At 38.1% G+C, this 21,179-nt stretch overlaps 1 protein-coding gene across 2 annotated transcripts in view; it reads left to right on the plus strand.

The window, feature by feature from the left end:
- The window catches only part of TMEM260 (transmembrane protein 260), a 67,917-nt gene that overhangs the window by 39,260 nt on the left and 7,478 nt on the right, over positions 1-21,179 (plus strand). Inside the window, exons 8-13 of one of the 2 annotated variants that reach the window (XM_080807621.1) lie at positions 2,704-2,787; positions 4,238-4,352; positions 5,648-5,817; positions 8,264-8,435; positions 12,494-12,642; positions 19,888-20,064. In XM_080807621.1, coding sequence (XP_080663747.1) covers positions 2,704-2,787; positions 4,238-4,352; positions 5,648-5,817; positions 8,264-8,435; positions 12,494-12,642; positions 19,888-20,064 — 867 coding nt within the window. The remainder of the gene's footprint in view (positions 1-2,703; positions 2,788-4,237; positions 4,353-5,647; positions 5,818-8,263; positions 8,436-12,493; positions 12,643-19,887; positions 20,065-21,179) is intronic. The other variant, XM_080807622.1, reaches the window with a different exon arrangement.

Genomic DNA, 21,179 nt, shown 5'->3' on the forward strand with positions numbered 1-21,179 from the left:
TGGGGAGAAACAATGAATTTTGGAACACTGAAAAAAATTTAAGAAGAATCATAAAAAAAAAATATGGGGAGAATATTTCAACCTTGTATGTGAGGCAATTCAAAGGTTCTCACAGTTTCCCTCTTGTTAACTTGCTAGCTTGTTTGCTTCCTTCCATCTGTCCTCCTTTCCTTTTTAAATGTCCCTTTCCCCTGCTCCCAAAATGTGATACATAATAGAAAGTTTATTATTATTATTTCATTATAGAAAGTTTAGAAAACCCAGGTAAGCAAAGGTAAGAAAATTAAAATTACTATAATTCCAACGTATGGAGATAACCACTGTTGTTAACCCATTAACATTTTTGTCTGTATCCTTTCAATATTTTTTATATTTTTATTTTTAAAAATGAGATCATAATGTGCACACTGTTTTATTAGCCCACTCATTTTCATTTTTTACTGTATCTTGAAAATATTTTCCTGCCACCAGTTATTTTTATATAACCTTTTGTTGGTTCTCACAACTGACTTTAAATATATTTTTTTTAATGTCCGACTGAAACCTTTATGGCTCCTTTTCCTTTTTGATTGGCAAAGGTAGCAAGAAGCTCAGTTACAAAGACAGCTTCGCCAGCGTCTGTGGGCTTTTATGGTATTCTGCTTTGCTGCAGGCCCGAAGACTCACTGCCTATTCTTTTCAGCCTACCTTGTAGGGTTGTGATCTCATTTGAGATTGGCAGTATATTTTGCCTTAATAAATCCCACATGAACTCCAGAGAACTCTCAAGAGTACTGCTAGACTATCCATCCAACTTTTATTAGTCGCACATAAAACTCATCTATTGGGGGCCAGAAAAGCCTCCTTTGTATTGAAGAAATAGCAGTTAGGTGATATGCCTAGAAAAAAGACTTGACAAAAGTGATGACCACTCACACTATTTGTTCGAACACTATTTGTTCGAACCAAATCAGAATGTAGATTGGAGGCATAATCCTAGCACTCTCTGACTGAGTGAGAGAATGTCTAGTCTTTAATTGTTTCAGGTAGACAGGAGAGTTGAGAAAAGCAACTCATAATTAACTTACTAGAAAATCCTTCAAAATGATGGGACCTAATCATCTCTCCTTTTCCAGTCAAGCAAATTAAATTCTTTCCCCATGCATATCTCTAAATTGCAATCCTGTACAAGGAAATTATGGAATCTAACCCTAGGCAGTGACCATGTTTTAGAGCTTACATTTAAGCAACAGATCTCCAAGAATTAATTTTGAGACTGACTTCATTCCTTTTGAAGAATGGTTTGAAATGGGCCTCATGCTGGAATCAATTTTTCAAGTGTGTTTGAAAATGAGTAAGAATATCTTCTCATAGTAGATGAGTCTCCATTAGTAAAATACACATTGTGTGGTTTCCATAATTATGGCATCACATTTTCTCCAGTAAAATTGCCAGCAGGGAGAAGAAAGTTCTTTGAGATGGTGTATAGAGTCATTATTTTTTTAAAAATTGGAGACTGCTAGAGCTATTTCAGAACTCAGATAACACTTGGGAAACGCTTATTAGTTAATGGAAGAATTTAGTTTAATTATAGGAAAAAAATACATTTCTCATGGCTTAAACATTTTTGACCCAAATAATACAGAAAAGAAGGAAGCTTTTTTTTTTTTTTTTTTTTTTTTTTTTTGAGGAAGAGAGAGCTCATGCCTGCACACAGTGGGGAGGATGGGCAGAGGGAGAGGGAGAGAGAGAATCTCAAGCAGGCTGTATTCCCAGCATGGAGCCTGAGGCAGGGCACGATCTCACAATCCTGAGATCATGACCTGAGCCGGAATCAGGAGTTGGACACTTAACTGACTGAACTACCCAGGTGCCCCTAGACAACAAGGAAGGCTTTTAAGGAAGAAGAATGATTGGAGATCATCTCTCTTGTCTTTTTTTTTAATGACCGGATCTTCAGAAAATTATTTGCATTAATTTTGTTTTCTTTCTTTCTTTTCATTTTCTTTATTTTTTCTTTCTTTCTTTCTTTATTTTAGAGGAGGAGAGGTGGTGGGATGGAGGGGCAGAGAGAGAGGGAGAGTGAGAATCCCAAGCAAGCTCAATCTATGACCCTGATATCATGACCTGAGCCAAAATCAAGAGATGAATGCTCGACTAGCTAAGCCACCCAGGCACCCCGCATTAATTTTCTTTTCACTTGCTAAATCACAGGAGGCTGTGTCTACACTGTTGACAGAAGTTCAAAAATCCATTTCACATGACTTCTTACCAAACCAATTGGAGATCCAGATTGGTTTATTATTATTATTATTATATTGGTTTCTTATTATATTATTATAATTGGTATATTATTATTATATTGGTTTATTACTATTATTATTCTACTATATTATCAATACAGCATACCAGTATTACAAATACAGAAGAATTACTTGCTCTGATCCTATCCCAAATATTAAAAATTGGTAACCAAATATTATAATTAGAAAACATCTTAGAACCATTTAACTCTTTCTTATGGTACTTCTTCTCCCAAATTTGAAAGAAGACAAAATAATTTAACATCTGCCTCCAGCCCTCAAAACTATTCAGTGCAAACAAACAAACAAAAAAACAAAAAAACTACTCAGTGCATAATCAGATGTATTTTACAAAGAATGTTGTATTTAGAACCAACCAACTTCATTTTCTACCCATAATAAATTAGATTGTCTTTTACAGTTCTCAAGTAACAAGTATGAGGAGCCAACTCTCACTCAACATTCAAGCCCTTGCAGTTTGGGCAAATGTATGTTTAGCAAGAAAGTAAGTAATATAATTTATTTTCCTGTTCTTTTTCCCATATTCATTAATTCAATTCATATTTCAATATGCCCTTGAAGAACATTGCCAATATTATTTTACATTCCAAATAAATGACTCCAATAATTTCTGTTAAAGCAAATAGATATTGCCTTCTTCCTGTTTTTTTTTTTTTCTGGTAATAAATTAATGATTTTGGAAGATTGAGCAGTAGATTACAATCTAAGTAACCAAGTCATTTGATATCTTACACTTCTGGTTTGATCCCGTACTGTGCCCATAGCTACTCATTATTGGTATTGCAAAAGAAGTAAACAACTATTTGAATTCCTCTGAAGAAGAAAGTAACCTCTGATGATAAAAGAAAACCTAAAAAATAACAGCACTCTTAACCTCCATTATTTTTGTCCATTTACTTTCTAACCTGAGTGCTTTATGTAAATTTGTATATGTACACACATCTATAGTTCTGTTTCCTTAACACTTAACATTATATTGTGAGCATTTGCCCTTATGGTAAAAAGACTTAAGGTCATTTAAATGTCTGTATAAAATTCCCTTCTCTGACCTAGGAGAATTAACTTAAGTGTTTTTCTATTTGGGAATCTTCAGATTGCTTCCCCTTCTAATATAAGTAATGTTAAAGCATTTTTATAGTTTAATCTTTATCCACATTTCTGGTTTTGCCTAAAGATTTATGCCCACATGTCAAATTACTGTGTCAATGAGTATGATTTTTTTTTTAAAGATTTTATTTATTTGAGAAAGGGCACAAGCGGGAGAGGGGGGAGGAACAAAGGAAGAGAGAGAAGCAGACTCCTCGCTTAGCGGGGAACCCGATGCAGGGCTCGATCCCAGGACCCTGAGATCATGACCTGAGCTGAAGGCAGAGGCTTAACCAGCTGAGCCACCCAGGTGCCCCAACTGTGATTATTTTTAAGGCTCTTGATACATGTTATCAGATTAATTTTTCTCAAGGATTATACTCATACGTGCTCATTTGGTTGCATCTGTTGCATCCAATACTGAGATTTGCTGTTTTAAAATCATTATTATTTTGAGGCATGAAATTATTCTTTTGTTTTGCGTATGTTTAATTACATCTTTTTAAATTAACATGTGATATGTTATTTGTTTCAGGGGTACAGATCTGTTTAATTACATTTTAAATTTAACAAGATTGATCATTTGCATTTCTTCTCTGAACTTGAACTTTGTATGTCTTGCTGCACAGTTCCAAGTGAAGTCTGTAATATGTAGTACAGTATATAGTTGGTTCCTATATTTCAGTTACTTATTCCAGCTCAGATTTTTTTAAACTGAGATCTTTCTTTGTCCCCAGTTAAGTATGGAAACTTTTATAGCTCTAATTTTTTCCTGTAGTTTAAAACTATGTAATATTTTTGATACTCATGCACATAAATAATTTTGGACATATTTAATTTTTTTATAGGGACAGACAAAATCCATCATTGGTATGGCTTTTTACTGGAATGTTTGGCATTTATTCATTGTTCTTTGCTTGGAGAGCGAACTTAGATATATCAAAACCACTTTTCATGGGTGTGGTAAGTTTTACTTAGATATATCCTTTGTCCAGAAAGTTGGTGGAGAGTGTATAAATTTATCTTTATGAATATTGTAGAAGAGCAGCTGATCTCAGAAACAGCTAATTTTTATAGATCGAAAGTCAAATTCTTGAACCAAATAAGACTGAGTCCTTTTTTTAGGGAGAAAAAATGTAGCAATTAGTTAACACAATAGTTAGGTAGAAAAATAAAGGTAATGTAGTTTTAAGTTAGTTATTTTATGTGTGTGCTTGCAGATATAAGTACTCCTGAAGATCTTCTGGAATTAAAAAACAAGACAAAACAAAACAAAAAACAGCAAAGAAAGAAAGGTTGTAGCTGGGGGCTCTTAAGCACACACTCCAATGGTTTTTACCTCAGCGGTCTCAGTGCTGTGCAAAAGAGCCACCACGTTTCTGTTTTCCCCTGGCTGCCATTTCTGAGATTGGAGTAATTCTCCTCTTTGTAGTAGAAACTATGAATGGAGACAGCTCCTTTTCAGTGATTCAAGCCAACTCTTTTCTATGTGTGTGTTCAAGAGGCCTCGTAAATAATACCCTCCTTGATCATCTGAGTTCTGAGTCAGTTGAGAAACGAGATAAACTCGGACAACTACAATGGGCGAATCCCCTTTATACTAGGAACGCTGAGATGAGAGAAGGTAGTTTCTATCTGTGAGCAGGGGGCTTCCTCTTACTGCATTCCAGAATGGACAGACTTAGTCCCCCCCACCCTACTGCCCCGCCCTGTCACAGGCACCCCTCACCTGCCCAGGGGGGGCCACACGGACAGAGTCTGTCCTGAACACGTGTATCCTGTGGGCAGATCACTTCCCAGAGGAAGAGTGGGGGGGTAAAGGGCAGGGCCATGCAGGCCCACTCCCAGCTGGCAGACTCCCCTTCAGCTCAGTGCCTACAGTCTCACAGGGAGAAGCGAGGGCTCTCCTACTAGGAGCGCTTCCCCACTTGGGAGGAGACCTCAGGAGTAAAGCAAAAAAGAGCCTTTCTCCATCTCCTCCACTTCTCAAGTGCCAGGACTTCAGGGTGTACGCCATGGAATTGAAACAAATATGTGGATCCAAAAAAGGGAGCTTCCTGTGTCCAACTGGAAAGGAGAAATGCTTGAAAATTGGAAAATAAAGTGACAAGGAGTTGCACTGGGGGAGTCTGCGAACAAGACCTGAGTGACCGCGGGCATAAGCAGCTCGGGGTACATAGTATCTTTGTTAAACCCACAATACCTGACCGATTGCCGTAACCAGTCAGCCGGATGTCCTGTCTGCATGTCTCTGACAGGTGGAGAGGTTCTGGATGCAGAGCAACGCCGTGGTGGCTGTCCTCGCGGGCCTGGGTTTGGCGGCGCTGGCTTCCGAGAGTAACCGAGTACTGAACGTCAGGGGGCTTCAGTGTCTGGAGTGGCTTTCAGCAGCTCTTTTTATAATTTACCAAATATATTCTAATTTCAGGTAACACGTGCTTATTTTTATGGAAGGAGCACTCAAGCAAGAGACATATAGATATTTAGAGTCTTGGGCTTTATTTCCATTTAACCTCCCCTGGTTTTCAGAGTGAGGCAGCTGAGTCTAAAGGCAGTGCTTCTTAAACTTTTGAACAGAATCTCAGCAAGCATGCTGTGTGGTTTCAGGGCATTGCAAACAAGGGCTTGGGTGGGTCATGTAAACTAGTCATACATTTTCCTCTAAGAAACCCTAGAGATACTTGGTAGGATCTGGAGGATATAATAAAAGTCCATGATCTAAAATACCACTTAGATGGAGAGCAAAGACGTTTGGGCCTTCTTTATGTCCTAAAATAACTCCCTTTTATGCTTTGAAGATTTCATCTTTTGAGTAACACCCCAGTCCTTATCTAGTTCACTCTGTAGGAGTGAATGTTAATTATTTTGAAATAAAGTTCTAAAAGTTTCTTAGCTCTTAGGCATTCAGAGATAGATATATAGAGAGAGATAGATATATCTCTCTATATATTCAAAATCTGTTGAATAACATTGCCAGTGAAAATCTCAGTCTGGTATAAAACATGTCCAAATTTTAGATCAAAGTTCATTCATTTCCAGCAGTATTTGAGTAAACATTAGAACAGTGGAAAACGCCACTGGAGTTTCATTGTAGTGAGATTTGATTGGTATTTTATTTATTTATTTATTTATTTATTTATTTATTAAGATTTTATTTATTTATTTGACAGAGATAACAAGTAGGCAGAGAGGCAGGCAGAGAGAGAGGAGGAAGCAGGCTCCCCACTGAGCAGAGATCCCGATTCAGGGCTCCATCCCAGGACCCTGGGGTCATGACCTGAGCCGAAGGCAGAAGCTTTAACCCACTGAGCCACCCAGGTGCCCCTTGATTGGTATTTTAAAAGGTTCAGTTTCCCCCTCCTTTTTTTTTTTTTTTTAAAGATTTATTTGTTTATTTATTTGAGGGAGAGAGAGCGAGAGCACAAGCAGGAGGAGGGGCAGAGGGAAAAGGAGAGAAATTCCAAGCAGACTCTGCTCTCAATGGGGAACCTGATGCAGGGGCTTGATCTCATACCCTGAGATCATGACCTGAGCAGAAACCAAGATTCAGATACTTAACCTACTGAGCCACCTAGGCGCTTGAATTTCCCCCTTTCAATTTAACTTTAAAAACTGATGTTCTTTATAATACCAGGGTAGAGCCAGTGTTAGGGCGCCTGTGTCACCAGGAGGTCTGGTAGAGAGGGGATGCGTGTCCTGGATACAACTCCATAGCTTGCTCAACAAGGGCTTACAAAGCCCGCTGTGTTTCCCAAGTTTGTTTTGTCCCAGTCTTTTCTTGACTTGGGTCTTGAGGGCAACCCAGGTTCAACACCAGGGCTACTAGCACAGGCTAGGCAGTTTTATTTTGTTTTAATTCTTGCATTTGTCCCAGGGGTATGGAATAGACAGCAACTTTGCTAGGGGGCAAAATGGGAACCATCACCCTGCAAAGTAGGGAATCACAGCGGAGCGGTTGCATCAACTACAAAGGCAAGGGTGAATATTTTGTTTCTAGCAGTGTTCATTTGCTACGTGATGCTAGCCCAGTGATTTAACTTTAGGCTGTGTTTTTTAGAACTATTACATGTGACAGACCTGATAATAACAGGAAGGATAATGCTTGTTCCATTTTTTTATGCTTTTGCTCTCTGGTAGTCTTTTTCTTTTTTCATGGGAAGCCCACAGAATTCACGCCAGTTCTCTTTGAAGTTACAAAGTCCACTCTTTCATTGAAAGGAGTTATACTGCTGTTGTTGGTGTAGCAAAAAATGCCTGGAGAACAGTAAACAATTCAACCAACTCTTCCTTCCCTTCCTTCTCATTGGACTTTTTCCCAAATGAATTTTCTGTCTAGAAGGGAGAGAGGACCACAGGGAGCCTGTGGCTTGGGGAAGTGATGGAAAAGATCAAGTTTGCATGCAAGAGAGTTAAACCAATGCTACACAAAGTTATGCTGGAAACTGCCAGATTTCCTTTTGCATTTCTGAAAATTTCTTTGGTCTAACTGGAATTGACTTGAAATTACTTAATTCCAAGTGAAATCAGAAGCCTTACTTCTTTTTAGTGAAATTAGATGTCTTTTTAGGGGAAAAAAGGACTTATTCTTGAGTACTAACCAATTCCCTTTTTATAGACATGATTATAAATTCCAGAAGTAAAGCAGTACACTAATCTTTATTTAGTTGCACAATTAGTTCCTTCTCTTTTTCTTTCAGATGATAGCATTCTTTTTTCAAATATATGCATCTTCTTAGAAGATACAAATTAGACTACTTTGAAACACTACATGTAGAATGTGTGATGGGAAAGGAATGTAGCATGAAATAAACCCACTCTTGTTAAAACTGTAGCAGTATGTTGCTATTTTAATGTTTCATTATCCTTTTATTTAGCATTTGTGACCAAAGGACCAACTACGTGGTTGATAAATTTGCAAAGAACCTTCTAGCCTCTATGCCTCGTGACGCAATTATCTTACTCCGAGGAGATTTGCCAGGGAATTCTCTCCGTTACATGCATTATTGTGAGGGACTGAGACCAGATATTTCACTAGTGGATCAGGAAGTAAGTATATAAAGAATATACTTAGAATATAGTAACAGTAATCACTTTAAAACAAGTATTTTTTAAACCAATTTTTAATGGTAGATGGGTATAGTTTTCACAATTACTCTTAGGTAGAATATATATCATGTTCTTTTGTTTACTTTAACTAATAGGATAAGCCATATGAATTGCTTCCTTCTCATCTAAACTGAATGTTTTAAGAATTGATTTTTTTTGTGTTAGAATCAAATAATAATTAGGTCTCTAGTTCACATGACAAACCATGAAAGTACTGTATTGTAAATTTATTTTTATTTTTTTCCATTTTATTTTATTTTATTTCTTTTCAGTGTTCCAGCATTCATTGTTTATGCACCACACCCAGTGCTCCATGCAATACGTGCCCTCCATAATACCCACCACCAGGCTCACCCAGCCCCCCACCCCTATCCCTCCAAAACCCTCAGTTTGTCTCTCAGAGTCCACAGTCTCTCTTGGTTCATCTCCCCCTCCGATTTACCCCAATTCACTTCTCTTCTTCTCCCAATGTTCTCTGTGTTATTCCTTATGCTCCACAAGTAAGTGAAACCATATGATAATTGACTCTCTCTGCTTGACTTATTTCTCCTCCAGTCCTGTCCATGTTGATAGAAGAGTTGGGTATTCATCCTTTCTGATGGAGGCATAATATTCCATTGTATATATGGATCATATCTTTTTTATCCATTCATCTGCTGAAGGGTATCTTGGTTCTTTCCACAGTAAATTTATTTTTAAATAGTTCTTTGATTGGGATGACTGGGTGGCTCAGTTGTTGGGTGTCTGCCTTTGGCTCGGGTCATGATCCCAGGGTCCTGAGATCAAGCCCCGCCTCCCTCTCCCACTCCCCTTGCTTGTGTTCCCTCTCTAGCTGTCTCTCTCTTTGTCAAATAAATAAATAAAATTTTAAAAAAAAATAGTTCTTTGACATTCAGCCAACCCAGCCATTCAAATTAACACTGCCTACTGGTCCCAAGATTAAAATACATTAGGTTGAATATAAAATAAGTTACACTGCAGGGATGCCTGGGTGGCTCAGTGGGTTAAGCCACTGCCTTCAGCTCAGGTCATGATCCCAGGGTCCTGGGATCAAGTCCCGCATGGGCTTCTTGCTTGGCAGGGAGTCTGCTTCTCTCTCTGCCTCTGCCTGCCTCTCTGCCTGCTTGTGTGCTCTCTCTCTCTCTCCTTCTCTCTGACAAATAAATAAATTAAATATTTTAAAAAATAAAAAAAAATAAGTTATACTGCAGATGAGTAAACATTTCACTCAAAATAGAAATTATTAACCACAATTCTGCTATAGGATTTGTGTGTAAACTTTTGGCCTTATAACAAAAATATGTTTGGAGAGGACTTGTGAAGATTTCCAGTTCTATTAGAACAGTCTTCTGGAACTGAAGAAATGTATTTAAGCTTTATATAAGATTTATAATTTAAACTGTAAATACCTAAAAGGGAACAAATCTATCTCTGGTGTTTTTAGACCAGTCATCAGGGAAAGAGAAATTCCTTATCTTGATACTAATCTTAATACTATGATTAGTTTGATTGAGCAAATTATTAGGCACAATATTTAATAAATTTTACTGAATGAATGAATAATTTGAACTTTTTGAAGAAAACTATATAAACAGGTTTGCAAATATAGGGAAATTTGCACATTACACATTTTTATAAGCAGTTTGCATTTATATCATCTACACAAGTTGATTACTTTGATCTTCAGTGTAGATTCTGACAAAAGCTAGGCTGTTAGTTCATAATATGGTATCCCACCATGATTTTAAGTACTTAAAATCAGGATGGCAGCAACCATCGTTGAGAAGCATGGATTTCAAAGTTAATTAGACCTAAATTCAAGTCCTCATTCTGTCACTTCCAGGATGTGTGACACGGGGCTAATGATTTTTTTCCTCTCAGAGCTTCTGTTTCCTGATCTATAAAATGGAAATGATCATCATATAAGTTAGGATGCTTTTGAATGCAAGAAACAAAATACCTGAGAGTAGCTTAAACTATGGAGTTTTTAATCTCACATAAGAAGTGGTCTGAAGATAGGAGGTTTTAGGATGAATAATATAAGCAGTTCAGTGAGGTCAGCGTTCTGGGGCCACTTTTCTCCATCCATCTTGAACCGATGAGTGCCCGGTTCCAAACATCACGTCCTAAAATGGAGCAAAGTGCCTCTCCCCTACTCTCCCCTCCACTCCTTTCCTCTCCCTCTCTATCCTTCTCTCTCTCTCCCCGCACCTTCCTCTCTCTCTGCTGAGAGTAACATGTGCCCCAGAAGCCCCTAGCAGACCTTCTCTCGGGTCCCCCTAACCTGTAGTGGGTCATATGCCCATTCCTAAACTACTTTCTAGCAGAGGAGAAAGGCTAGACCCAAGCATTTAGCTTCGCTGGATAACCTGATCCAAGTCAGGATTGTGTGAGGGAGAAGAGGGTTTTAGCTGTTGAGTGGGCAATCAGCAGTGTCTAATGTAATTATTCTCACACAATAAGGTTGCCTTGAGAATTATATGAGAACTATTGAGGTCAAAGCGTGTAGAAGGTATAGAATTAATGTTAGTATCCCCAAGAACTGAAACTGTTGGGTAATAAAATCTAATTCAATAAATATATTTTGAGGGGCACCTGGGTGGCTCAGTGGGTTAAGCCTCTGCCTTCGGCTCGGGTCATGATCTCAGGGATCCCTGGGATCGAGCCCTGCATTGGGCTCTCTGCTCAGCAGGGAGCCTGCTTCCCCCCACTCTCTCTCTGCCTGTCTCTCTGCCTGCTTGTGATCTCTGTCAAATAAATAAATAAAATCTTTAAAAAATAAAATAAAATAAATGTGTTTTGAGTTTTTATAAAATATACCTAGATTAAAAGTAATCTGTCATTTCTAGTTAACTTACTTGTATAAAGCAAGTAAAACATAAAGGTAGTTGTTCAAAAGAGGATATCTAAACTATAACAAAGGTTTGAAAGTGTAAATAGGAGTCTTTTCTTTAAAAAAAGTAAATCTGTACATATAAAAGTATAGATAAGTATAGAATTAAGAGAAAGTGATTTTTCCTGATATCAATGATTTATTTCAATCAAAAGAACATGTGGAGGGTCACCTGGGCAGCTCAGTCGGTTAAGCGTCTGCCTTTGGCTCAGGTCATGATCCCAGGGTTCTGGGATGGAGCCCTGCATCGGGCTCCGTGCTCAGCGGGAAGCCTGACTCTCCCTCTCCCACTCCCCTTGCTTGTGTTCCCTCTCTCACTGTATCTCTCTCTGTCAAATAAATAAATAAAATATTTTTAAAAAGAACATGTGATGATATGTAGTTAATTTGGATGTACTAGTAAAGTCACATAATTTAGCCAAAAGGGGTTTTGTCTTTGAGGTCTAGATGATCATGCATTGAGCTTCTCAAGGGCAGGGATTTTATCTTCTTCACTGTAGGTGAGCAATACTTGTTTCTTGAGTACATGCATGAACGAAAGAATAATGACACATCTCTGTATCTCTGGTCTGGTCACCTTAAACATTTCATTTCAGCAAACAGAATTTGAGAACCAGGCCTCGTGCTAGGTGCAGAGACACAGAGCTGAAGACATAGTCCCTTCCCTCTAGAAGCTCACAGGTGAGCGAGGAATAGGGTCAGACCTGTGACAGAGGTAGGTGCAAAGTGCTGTAGGAGCAATCATTCTGCTGTGGAACCTGGGGGTGGGGCGTGCATCACAGAGGAAGTGGTACTTGAGCTTGGCCTGAAAGTTGGGTACACATCCTCTAGCTAGGAGAACGGGGTAAGATCATTCTGGGTAGTCCGATAGATGCATGGGGGTGAGATCAAACCGGGTGCTTATGTTACCAATAATAGTCACAGCTTAAGAAATGAAATCCAAGGTTTAAGTCATTAGAGAAGTCAGTGCCACATATGTGAATTGTGATATTAATGTTTAATGAGTATATCTGTATCTTCGAACTTTTCCATTATACTTTATAAACTTGATTCTTTTTTAGCAAGTATATAAAAAATATGACATCATTTGTTATTTTTCTGATAGATGATGACTTATGAGTGGTATTTACCCAAGATGGCGAAGCATTTACCAGGTGTCAACTTTCCTGGAGACCGGTGGAATCCTGTGGAAGGAGTATTACCTAGTGGAATGGTCACGTTTAATCTTTATCATTTTCTTGAAATAAATAAACAGTAAGCATTCTTTTCATATAATAGCTTTTCTAAAATCTTAAGCTTTTCTAAAATTGTTTATGTAGCAGCTGTGCCTCATCCAAAAGACCAATTTTCTACACCTATTTTCCTGTCACCGGTGAGATTAGCTTTGTAATTAAATTGAATATCTGTGCATAAATGAGGCCAGGCAGAAATAAATGTTATTGTTCTGGGTAAAGGAAAAATAAAGACAGATTAACAAGAATAGCAAATAAGATCTTAGTACAATTCAGAGAAATTGGAGATGTGCCTGTCTACTTGAAATCATTGCAGGTGGATTGCAAGCAATTATAGCTTCCCCTGATCAACACTGTGGCCCCCTTTTAAGTGTAAAGCAAATGTTTTCCAGGAATAATCACTATATAAAAATAGCCTAAGGATTTTTTTTTATAAAGGATAAGGCATTTTTGTAAATAAGAAAAACACCTACAGTTATGCTGGCTGAGATAACATGAGAATTGTGAATTCTATACTTAAGAATATAAAATTATTCATAGTTAAGGTCGCGAATGAATAACTCCTTCAGTGGTACAGTGTTGAACATTTTTCCTATCCACAAAGTGCTTGGGATTGTCCAGGGTGTGAAGAAAACTTGTTGGGTAGTATCTGTTCTCTTATCAAGGGAACTTGAGAAATTCTCTCTAAATTCCCAAGTTAAATTATCCCTAAGAATATGATATGTGATGTTCAGAGCCTGAGTTTACTGTGGCTCATGAAGCAGTAAGTAATCGGTATCAATGTGTTATGAGAGTAACATTTAATTGTTCTATTTTGGAATGAAATACCAAGAGCCATTAACATCCATAAAGAGGAATTTTTTGGGATGAATTTTATTTAATGTAACCCCACAAACTTTTATTGAATCTGCTATGTTCCAGCGCATGTTAGGCCTTGGCAGTAAAGTGAGATGAGTTCCAGATTCAGAGAGACCACAGTCTAGTTGCATCTATACATGGGGGCATGTAACTCTCTGTAATATAATGGGATACGCTCTACACGGCCAGGTTTTGTGTTTACTGAATGGGTGATTTAACTGGGAGATGGGTAAAGAAGCAATTAATTCTGCCTGGTGGCATTCCTTCCGCATTTACTTAATAAGCACTGAGTGGCCAAGATGCCCCAACAACTGTACAAGCTACGGACGCTTGGGCACGGCCCCAGCTCTTGGGGTCTTTCAGGGAGAGTTTCGGGCCATGCATGACGTCTGAAGCAGATAAATTACACTCTCATCTGGGAAGCATGGTAGTGTTGGTATGGACAAAATGTTGGGGACTTAAAGACAAGCTAGGAGTTTGCCAAGCAGGCGGGAGAAGGCTGTTCAAGGGAAGTGCTTGTGTGAAGTCCTGGAAAGGGCTGGCTGAGCTCTAGGGAAACTGGGGGTGGCCCAGTAAGTGTGGAGCACAGGGCTTAGACGGCTAGGTGAAGGCATGAGTGCAGAGGGAGGGTGGGGCCCAGATGGTCAAGGGCATTATCCCATAGCCATGGATGAGGCCTGGCCTCATTTTGGAAATGCTGTATGCTCCTTGGAAACTCTAAAAAATACAGACAGATAAGTGTAAAGAGCAGTAACTTCTGTCTTTAAGACAGATGTCATAGTCTTAACATCTTGGTAAACTTTTTGGAATTCGATTCAGTTTTACCACCAATTATGTGCTCACACAAACACGTACCATTCTCACATAGTCATACTGTACTAGCTGGGATCATATTTAGTTACCTGTTCAGTTTCTTTTCACCTGGTATCATGTCAGACACATTTCCCCATGTACTCTGAAAAATGCCTTTATTACTGTCATTTCTTGACTGTTTAATATTCTTACATAGATGCAGAATGACTTAACAAATACTCTGTTTTTGGACACTTTTGTTTTTCTCGACTTTGGCTATTATAATATAACGTGGTGATGATTTTTCTGGGCCATCAATTTTTGTTAATATTTTTGACTAACCAGGGCCTCATGATTAGTGTTGCTTATTGGTAACATTTTAAAATAAAATTTTTACTTTAAAAAGTAGCATTGTTCATTATAGAATAAGAAATTATTTTTTAGGGGCGCCTGGGTGGCTCAGTTGGCTGGGCAGCTGCCTTCGGCTCAGGTCGTGATCCTGGAGTCCCAGGATTAGGTTCCACATCGAGCTCCCATCTCCATGGGGAGTCTGCTTCTTCCCTCTGACCTTCTCCTCTCTCATGCTCTCTCTCACTGTCTCTCTCTCAAATAAATGAATAAAATCTTTAAGAAAAAAATTGTTTTTTAAACTAGAAAAAATGGTTCTATCACTCAGAAATACAAATAAATCAAAAATGCATATTTTCTACAAAGTTGAAAGCATAATGCAGAAGAATCCTTTTTTAAATAAATATCATAAAACCATTTTTAATGCTTTTTACACACTCTGTGAATATTTTTAGTAGGTACATGTACCATATTTTAATAATAGGGGAATGGAACTATTAGTAGATATTTAACATGGCCTAATTTTTAACTATGGTAAAATTATAGACTATATTAAATGACTGTGTATCGTTTTTCTTTGGAGGGGGTGGAAGTTCAAATTTTTAGGATAGATTCTCAGAAGTGAAATTACTAAGTCAGAGGACGTGAACAATTGAGAGGCACTTGATAGAGACTTTTTCCCCCAAGCATTGAGCCATCAGTATCATATGAAAGCTCTCTAAATGGGTACTTTTTGCAAGGAAGGAAGCTAATATTAACAATTACTATTTTATTTTATTTTTACATGCAGTAAAAATTTTTTTTTGATGTAGAGTTCTATGAATTTCAACACATGTGTACACTTGTGTAAACTCCCACAACAATCAGGATACAGAACAGAGCCATGACCTCAGAAATTCCCTTGTGCTGCTCCTGTGTGGTCACACTGTCCCCAAGGCCTTCACCCCCACCACCATTGGCCTGTTCTCCATTACTGTCATTATACCTTTTCCAGAAAGTCATGTAATGGATTCATGAAGTATGTAACCTTTGAACGCTGGCATTTCACACTTAGCATAATGCCTTTGACATCCATCCAAATTGTGTGTACCGATAGTCTGTTCTTTGTCATTGCTGAGTAGTGTTCCACTGTAGAAGTATACCACAGTGTCTTTATCCATTCACTTGTTGAAAGGCATTTGGGCTGTTTGTAGTTTGGGGATAGAGCTGCTATAAACATTCATGGACAGGTTTGTATGTGAACGTGGATGGGATTATTGGATTGTTTAACTATTGAGTTTTAAGAGTTCTTTATGTATTCTAGGTATAAATCCTTTATCAAATAATATGATTTATATAGTTTGTAGCTTGACTTTTTATTCTCTTCGAGGTGTCTTTTGCAGATAAAAGTTTTTTATTTCAAAGAAATCCAATTATCATTTTTTTCTTTTATAGATTATACTTTTCTCTTTTTTTGGATTATGCTTTTTGGTGTCACATCTAAGAACTCGTTGCCTAGTGCTGGGTCACAAAGATTTTCTCATGTTTTCTTCTAGGAGTTTAATAGTTTTATTTTACATTTCAGATCAATGATCTACTTTGAGTTACTTTTCATAAGGGGGACAGGGGGATTGAGACAGGGTTCTTGGGGGTTTTATATTGTTACTTCTTTTCAGCATATAAATGTCAGATTGTCCTCGTATTTGCTGAAAATGCCATTGAATGGCATTTACATCTTCTCTGTTTTTACAAAAAAAGAATTCTTCTGGGTTTTTTTTTGGTTTTAATTTTTTTTTTCAAGACTTTATTTATTTATTTGACAGAGATCCCAAGTAGGCAGGCAGGCAGAGAGAGAGGAGGAAGCAGGCTCCCTGCTGAGCAGAGAGCCCGATGCAGGACTTGATCCCAGGACCCTGGGACCATGACCCGAGCCGAAAGCAGAGGCTTTAACCCACTGAGCCACCCAGGTTCCCTTTTTGGTTTTAATTTGATTAGTGTTTTCATAGTATATTTTTTTATCCTTTTGTTTTTAACTACCTATATCATATTTGAAGTGGGGTTCTTGTAGATAGCATTTATTCAGGTCTTGTTTTATTTATCCATTCTGACAATGTCTATCATTTCATTGGGGCATTTAGACATTTGCCTTTAGTGCAAATATTGACATATTTAGATGTCTGTCTACTATTTTATGATTTGCTCTCAGTTCTCTCTGGTTTTTAGTCTACTGCTTCCCCTTTCCTGCCTTATTTTTGGAAAATTTGATTTTTTTAGTACTCTATTTTAAATTATTTTTTGAGATTTTTAGTGTGTCTTTTGGTAGATTTTTTTTTAGCAGTTGATCTTGGGAATCACTGAACTGAATATGTACTGAACTCTTCAGTCTACTCAGGATTAATATTTTGCTACTTCAAGTGGAATATAGAAAATTTATTGCCATTTAAGTCCCTTTAACCTCCCCACTTTTGGTTGTGTTGTCATGTACCTTATATCAGACCCGTGATAATTTTTGTTTTCAACTGTCATATGTACATATTCAAATTTAAGAGAAAAAATAGTCCAAGATATTTATGCAGATATTTACCAGATATGTTGCCTTTCTTTTGATTCTGATTGTCCAGTTGCCCTTTTGTATCATTTCTCTTTCATCAGAAGATATTCCTGTAGTGTTTCTTTTAGGGCAAGATGGTTAGCAGTGAATTCTCTTAGTTTTCCTTTATCTGAAAATGTCTTTACTTCTTCCTCATTTTTGAAGAATTCTGGATATGAAGTTCTGAGTTGTTAGTGAGGGGGGGGGTTGGTCCCCCCCCCCCACCAGCACTTCAGAAATGTTATTTTGCATTCTTTTGACCTACATAGTTTCTATTTGAGAAACCCACAGTCATTCAAATTGTTGTTCTCTGTGTAATGTGTTGTTTTTCTCTGGCTGCTTTGAAGATTATTTGTCTTCAGTTTTTAGTGGTTTGATTATGGTCTATTGGCATGGATTTGAGTCTAATCTGTTTGGGGCTCACTGAGCTTCTTAAATCTGTAAGAGGGTGTCTTTCACAAAATTTGAGAGCTTTTTAGACATTATTTCTTTACTTTTTATGCTTTACATTTTTTCTCTTTTCCATCTGGGATTCTGATGACATGAACATCAGACCACAGATACTTGAGACTGTACATTTTTTTGTTAGTCTTATTGCACTTGGTTTAAATTGTATTATTTCTCTTGATCTGTCTTCAGGTGCCCTAACTGCCAGTTCTCACTTTCTCTCTCTTTTTCTCTCTCTCTTTCTTATCCTCTCTCTCTTTCTCTCCAGACAACATTAAGCCCATCTGGTGAATTTTTAATTTACATCATTGTATTTTTCACATCTGTAATTTCCATTTGGTTCCATTTCATATCTTCTGTTTCTTTGTTGAGATTTTCTGTTTTTCCATTCATTTCAAGAGTACTTGCCTTTACTTGTTGGTGCATGCTCATAGCAGATGTTTTAAAGGCTTTGTCTGACAATTCTAATATCCGTGTCATCTTGGAAATGACATCTATTGATTGCATTTTCCAATGTGAGTTGAGATTTTCCTGGTTCTTTGTATGCTAAATAATTATGGGTTGTATCCTAGACATTTTGAATATTTGGGCCTTATTTAAATCCTAAAGAGAATGTTGATTTTGTTTGTTTAGCAGGCCGTCAGGTAAATCTCAGGCTGCAAGTTCTGACCTGCCTTCTGAGGCCTATAGTTCCAGTGTTGGTTCTGTTTTCAATGCATTTGCAGGGCTACCTAAATCAGTCCCTGTGTGTGCTGCCCATTACCCAGTCTGGGACCTGGGTAGCCATCTGTCCAGTGGCTCATTTCTCAAAGTCTGTTAACAGTCAGATCCACACATACTGAGCTCAGAGATAAGCCAGGAGTTCATACACAACTTTATGGGATTGCTGTCTTGACCTCCCTCCTTTCTGTCTTCACCCTGGCCCTTCCCCCACCGTGGAGCCTTCTTTCCAGTTCTCTGGGCAGAAAACTGGGGCTTTAATTTCCCTCTTCTGCCATGCACTTTCTGTGACTATCTATGTCTGGGACCAGGCTGCCAGAGGACACAGGGAGGTAAAGAGCAGTGAGGGTTTGCTCCTAGCTCTTGCAACCACAGCTCCTCTGATTAGAGAGACATGTTCCTTTCCCTCTAAATTTTGGGAACCAGAAAGCGAAAGATGGCAAACTCACCACAGGTTTGGCGGAACTTAGAATTCTGGTGTCTCCAAGTCCTCCAATTCTACACAGTCTGTCCAGGAAGTCTGGTGCGCAGTGGGAGAGACAGGGGAGAGTGTGCTTACTCCAAGTCTTCCCCAGAACCAGAACGCTTCTCATGTTCGAACACTGTATTTTGTATCAGTTACCTCATTTAACCTTAAATAGCTCTGAAAGGGTTATACCCATTTCACAGATGAGGAGACTAGACACATGTAGTGAAGTAATGTTCTCCAAATCATAGGGGTCATAAATGGTGGGGAAAAGCCTTAAAATCTATGCCAAAAGTATCTCATTTCAAAGTTCATGAAGTTTTTCCACTTTCAAGTACTTTCTTCTAATATGCTCCCCCGCCCCTCACCATACTTAGTAATAGCTACTCAGGCATACACCATGAATTGGGATAGAGCTATTCAGTTATAGTGAGTTTGAACCAAGCTTATTTAAACCATTTCTATTCCTGATTTTTGCAGGATTCAAAGCTCCTCATACTTTATTCAGTTTAACTAATTTTATTCAGCAAATATTGTGAATTAGCTAAGCATTGTGCTATGTGTGACTCAGAGTTAATTTAGAGATAGAGAGCCTATCCTCAGGTGCTTCTAGGCTACTCGGGGAGATTTGTGAATGCAAACAATAAGTACAATACAGTAATGATAAAAGAGACGAAAAAGAAAGGGCAGTGGGAATTGAGGAAGGAGACATCTAAGTAGGGATATAAATGCAGCTGTATATTTCCACCTGTAAAATGAAAAAAAAAAAGGTGTCACCACAGAAATGGACACTAACAATGTTTGTCCCCACGTGATTTCTTACAATGTTATGAACAGATCAGTTTTATCATTTATGTGTGTTAACTTACCCCCAGCTCCCCCAGATAGCTTTTTTACACTAATGTAAATTCTAAACAGCCCATATGGGAAAGATTTAAATAAACCAGAATGTTTACACATGGTTTTAACAACGGTTTAAGGAGTCAAAAATGACCCTTCGTAAATTATATTTATTAACATTTAGAACTTTGAGTTAAAATATATATATATTTTTCTGTTTTCAATAGAAAAAAAACATTTGTTTGCATAGGAATTCATGAAGGTGACCCAACCTGGAAAAAGAACTATTCATTGTGGCCTTGGGGCTCTTGTGACAAATTAGTTCCTTCAGAGATTGTATTCAACCCTGAGGAGTGGATTAAACTTACAAGAAATATCTATAACTGGACCGAAGAATATGGAAGGTATGAATGGCAGCTGTGTTTTTCATCAGATCATAGCAGTTTTGTGTGCTTAAAAAACCTACTAAATATTGAGATACCCATGCATATTTTTTATTTTTTTAAATTAGTTCTTAATATTGTTATTTGCTGCCCGTGTGAATCCTAATAGAGAACATGTATTTCTTGTCCTCTTGTTTAAAGAACAGTAGGGAGGTTGGAGGGTAAGGGGGGCTGTGGTTGAGTGGGCTCCCCGACAGTCTGGGACACAGCATCTTCCACTTCCAGCTCTCATGACGCCATATTGTCTGTCATCCTCTGTCTCGTGAGAGTTTGCACAATGCATGAACTTTATTTGTCATTCTTTAAGAACGGCATATAATTTCTCTCTGGGGGAGACTGGCCCTTGATGAGTAACTTGTTCTTCACAGTTGTTCGTCATTAGCCTTATTATGTTTTTTGGGGGATGATCAGTCTTCCTGTAAGCATCTCTGCAGAGCTGACTCTCTCCCATGGAAATTGAGTCACCATGGATAGGAATGTGCCTCCCTTGCATATTTTTAAGTTATGAATTATTTAAAGATTTGATAACTATTGCTTATAATTCAGGAACAGGCAAGATGATTTGAAAAATGCTACAAAGGGGTTTTGGATCCATTTATGAGCAATCAGACCACATTGCACCAACTGGAGATGGATAAGTAGGTCTCTATCAAAGCACTCAGTGACCATCGTGAGAAAAAGTTAGAAAAAAATCTGTTCTGGGGCACCTGGCTGGCTCAGTCATTGGAGCGTATGACTCTTGATCCCAAGGTTGTGAATTTGAGCCCCATGTTGGATATGGAACTCACTTTAAAAAAAAAGAAAGAATATAACCTTTTCCTGCAAACAGCTGGCCAAAGTACAAGTACCCAACACCACTTGTTAAGTCCATTCCATCAAAAAAGACACATAATAAGAAAGTTTAATTAAGAGAAAGAAAAACTCAGCAGATGGTTTAGCAAGTGTCCAGTGAGCAGCATCCTGGCTCCAGCAATGATGGTAGCAAAGCCAGGAGTCCCTTCTCTCAGGCTTATCGCCCTGCTTCTCAGCTCTTTGGTTCTTGGCTGCGTCCATAGAGCGACCCAGGCCTCGCCCCG

This window comes from Martes martes, assembly GCF_963455335.1.
Source record: "Martes martes genome assembly, chromosome: 7".
Classification (NCBI taxonomy): Eukaryota; Metazoa; Chordata; class Mammalia; order Carnivora; family Mustelidae; genus Martes; species Martes martes.